Raw genomic sequence first — 3809 nt, 5'->3', positions numbered from 1 at the left:
ATATATATATATATATATATATATATATATATATATATATATATATATATATATATATATATATATATATATATATTACAAAACAATTTTTAATTTTCATTTTTTGTTTTATTTTTATTTTTCTTTATTAATCCTCATAAATATAAAAATTAATATATACTATTCATATATATATATGCATGTGAATTTAAATTTAATATAAAAAAATTTGTATTATAAATTTAACATATTTTATATGTCCCCATTTATTCACTTTAATTTCTGTGTTGATTTAATACAAGATAAATATTAATAAATAATAATACAACTTATTTGTATGAAGTTAACTTTACATATGTCTGCAAGAATGTGCATTATATAAATTGTGTCATTTTAAATATTTTGAAGTGGTGTTAATGCACGAAACACAAAATAGTAAAAATAACATAACAATATTTTCAATTAATTATGGTATGTTGGAAGTTTGGTATACAAATTTTTATACATTTTTACACTATTTCCATTGCAACACAAATATAAAATGTTTTTTTAACGCGTATATATATTCAATATTCCTATTATGTATTCCATTTTTTCGATATTCTTTGTACATACTCTTTTCAAAGGACTTTGTTTTTTCGATCTCTTTTTCTCTCAAGATCTTTCAATTTTGTCTTCGATCGGAATAAGAGAGAAAAACGTTGTTTATATATATTTGCACTCGCCTTTAATTGCCTTTACAAACTACGTAATGACGTTCTATAATATAAATAAAAGGAACATCTCTAGAACGATAGAATAAATTGCATCGTTCCTTTGTTTAGCAGAGGAAGGCGAGAGATATATCATGCGGCTAATTGCCTATCTCCCGTTTTAGATACTTCGAAAATTCGGCTGCGGCTCAACCGTCGGCTGCTGCACGATATTTTACGCGAAACATTCAATTAACCCCAATTGACTGAAAACTCGTAGAACTTATAGACACTCCGTTTTTCAACCATTGTGATCTATATATCTCTTCGTGATGCGTTTTCTGTAAAGTGGAATGTTATTGCGTAGGATTAGAAATTATGTTCGAAACTTAAATCTTTTGACACTTCAAAGTTCGTATTCCTGAAGCTTTCAGACATTATATTCGAATAACGAAATTAAGAGTTGTGAATATTCGGTCGTTTTTGGATAATCATATATTCAGACATCTGATTATTCAGATTTTTTAGATTTCCAATGTATAAAAAAATTTGCATTTATTTTAAAATAAAATTGATAATTTCTTGTTTATTATTTGTACTTCTTTAATACGCATTTTTTAACTAGACAAATCTTAAAAATAAGCTAAAAATAACAATACGTAAAATAAAGAGTTGAAGATATTTAAACTATTGCTAATTGAATAGAATCTTGTTACATTCTACAAAATTGGTTCTATTAACAACTTCGATAGATTCAAAGATTCAAAGCTTTCAAATGGAATTTGGAGCTTCCAATTTTAAACGTCGGATTGAAGTTTCGAATATATTAAACAGTACTACTTCTAGTATCGCATCTTAAATGAATTTTTATTCCTTCAACTTTTTTTCAACTTTTGTATTCCATGTGCTTTCTCTTTTATGGCGAAGAGTCATGATTATCGATATATTTATTGTGGCATTTTACGCAACTTGAACCTCTCTCTTTGTTTCCCGCGAATAATGTTGCGGAATGCGGTGTTGAGCAACGCACGGCGAAACGTTTCAAAGCGCTTAGAGAAGCACATCCGTAAATCGTAATTCTTTCGTGAGATGCCTTTTATTTTAAATTTTCCTCACGTCGACGCGCCCGTGCAACTGACTGCTTTAATGTTGCGCGTCGGACGCGTCTCCACCGCAGTTTTATAACAATTTTCCTCCCGCAATAATGTCTTCTGAACAGACTAGATTTACAAAGAGGCGACATTGAGATATTCTTCATATCGAGAGTCGCTACTTTATATGTACAATAATGTAAAGTTTGCCTCAATAATTGCTGAGTAGGAATATTCATCTCACGATTAACTTGAATCAGCTTGACGTTATAATTTTGCATATAAAGAAGTACATCACTAAGTCATGATATTGTAAAAATATCTAACAAAAATATTACAAAAATATTACAAAAATATTACAACTTACCGGAATGCTATACTCCTATTAGCCGTAGAAGCAATATGGCGCTTGGACTCTGTGATTTAGATAGTCAATAAAATTGTTTAATGTCACTTTTTTGTAAATTTGAAGTATTCTATTGAACAGCATCGCGATCAACACTACTGTATAGGAGGGAAACCTATTCTATAGGAGGCTCACAGGTTGATCCAAGGATCATGTTGGCCACACGCGTATTATTTGTGCATTTATTGTGAGAGAAACGGTGCACTGAGAGAAATTCGATAAAAACGAATTAACAAACGAATATTTCCGATAAAATTCCAGTCACTCTTTATATCCGATCAGGATATTTGATTAAATTTTATCAGATACTTCCGATCATAGTGGAATTTCATTAAATAAATCGATTGAAAAATTATAAAGCGATATTTCTCACCGTTTCCTGATCAGATACAAAAATTCATCAGTATTTTGATCGGAAATATTCGTTTGTTAATTTTGTATCAGAATTTCCCTCCATGTGGAAAAGGAATTGCGAACTGTACTTATTTTCACAACATAGGTACTTCTCTTATATTAAAAAAAAAACATTTCGCAATACTTTTCCCACTACTCCTCTCATAATAAATACACAAACGATAAGCATTGGTCAACATGATCTCTGGGTTAATTGGACCTGGCTTCACGTACTTTATCAGAGGAGTGTGAAAAATGTTGAGTGCCAAAATTGGGTCGAAGGGATTAAACGACACAATGTCTTTTGTAAGCCCACTATCTCGCTGTCGCTTCGCGCGACGCGATCAACGTGAGCGTTTTATCAGTTTCGCAGTTTCAGGAAAATTTTATCGTTTGTCTGCGAAAAACCATCTAGATGACGATCTTAATGTCGAACTCATTCCCTTTTTTTCTTTCTCTTTTCCGTTAGTGGTGGACTGCGCGGTGAGCGAATGGAGCCCGTGGAGCCCGTGCGATAACGGATGCGGAAGTGGCACTCAAAGGCGCAGCCGGGTGATCGAGATCTCGGAAAAGAACGGCGGGAAACACTGTCCACGCTTGGACCAGGTTAGGACGTGCCGTAGTTTCCAGACATGCCACGCTGGAATTCGCTCGCAGCCGCACGCTAAAAGTGAGTGCCGATCGATTTCGAGATGAGCGATAAGGCGGCCAAGTGCTTCTATTTAAACGGAATATTCACGGAACGAAAAATTCTTTCTCTTTTTTATCCCTTTCTATCTCTTCTTTTTAACGAGAATTCAGCCCGTATCGCGCAATTTGTTTCGTTTTCGTTACATCCTTTACTGTTATTACAAGATAAGGTAATTGATAAGGTACCAACTTTTGTAAACACTAATATAATATCAACTATATTTAACTCTGAACTTTCTGTTTTTAAATGTGAATGTTTAAACCTTTAATAAAGAATATATATATATATATATATATATATATATATATATATATATATATTCTTTATTAAAGGTTTAAACATTCACATTTAAAAACAGAAAGTTCAGAGTTAAATATAGTTGATATTATATTAGTGTTCACAGAAGTTGGTACCTTATCAATTACCTTATCTTGTAATAACAGGGAAGGATGTAACGAAAACGAAACAAATTGCGCGATACGGGCTGAATTCTCGTTAAAAAGAAGAGATAGAAAGGGATAAAAAAGAGAAAGAATTTTTCGTTCCGTGAATATTCC

At 31.9% G+C, this 3809-nt stretch overlaps 1 protein-coding gene across 1 annotated transcript in view; it reads left to right on the top strand.

Annotated features, from left to right (window-relative positions):
• LOC116853104 (somatomedin-B and thrombospondin type-1 domain-containing protein) overlaps positions 1 to 3809 on the top strand; it is a 21998-nt gene that overhangs the window by 6592 nt on the left and 11597 nt on the right. Inside the window, exon 2 of the mRNA XM_032834012.1 lies at positions 3031 to 3231. Coding sequence (XP_032689903.1) covers positions 3031 to 3231 — 201 coding nt within the window. The remainder of the gene's footprint in view (positions 1 to 3030; positions 3232 to 3809) is intronic.

Source organism: Odontomachus brunneus, unplaced genomic scaffold (assembly GCF_010583005.1).
Source record: "Odontomachus brunneus isolate Ranch 3 - 2012 unplaced genomic scaffold, Obru_v1 Obru_scaffold_001, whole genome shotgun sequence".
Lineage (NCBI taxonomy): Eukaryota > Metazoa > Arthropoda > Insecta > Hymenoptera > Formicidae > Odontomachus > Odontomachus brunneus.
Note: the sequence above shows the minus strand (reverse complement) of the source record. Positions and strands in the feature narration are given on the sequence as shown.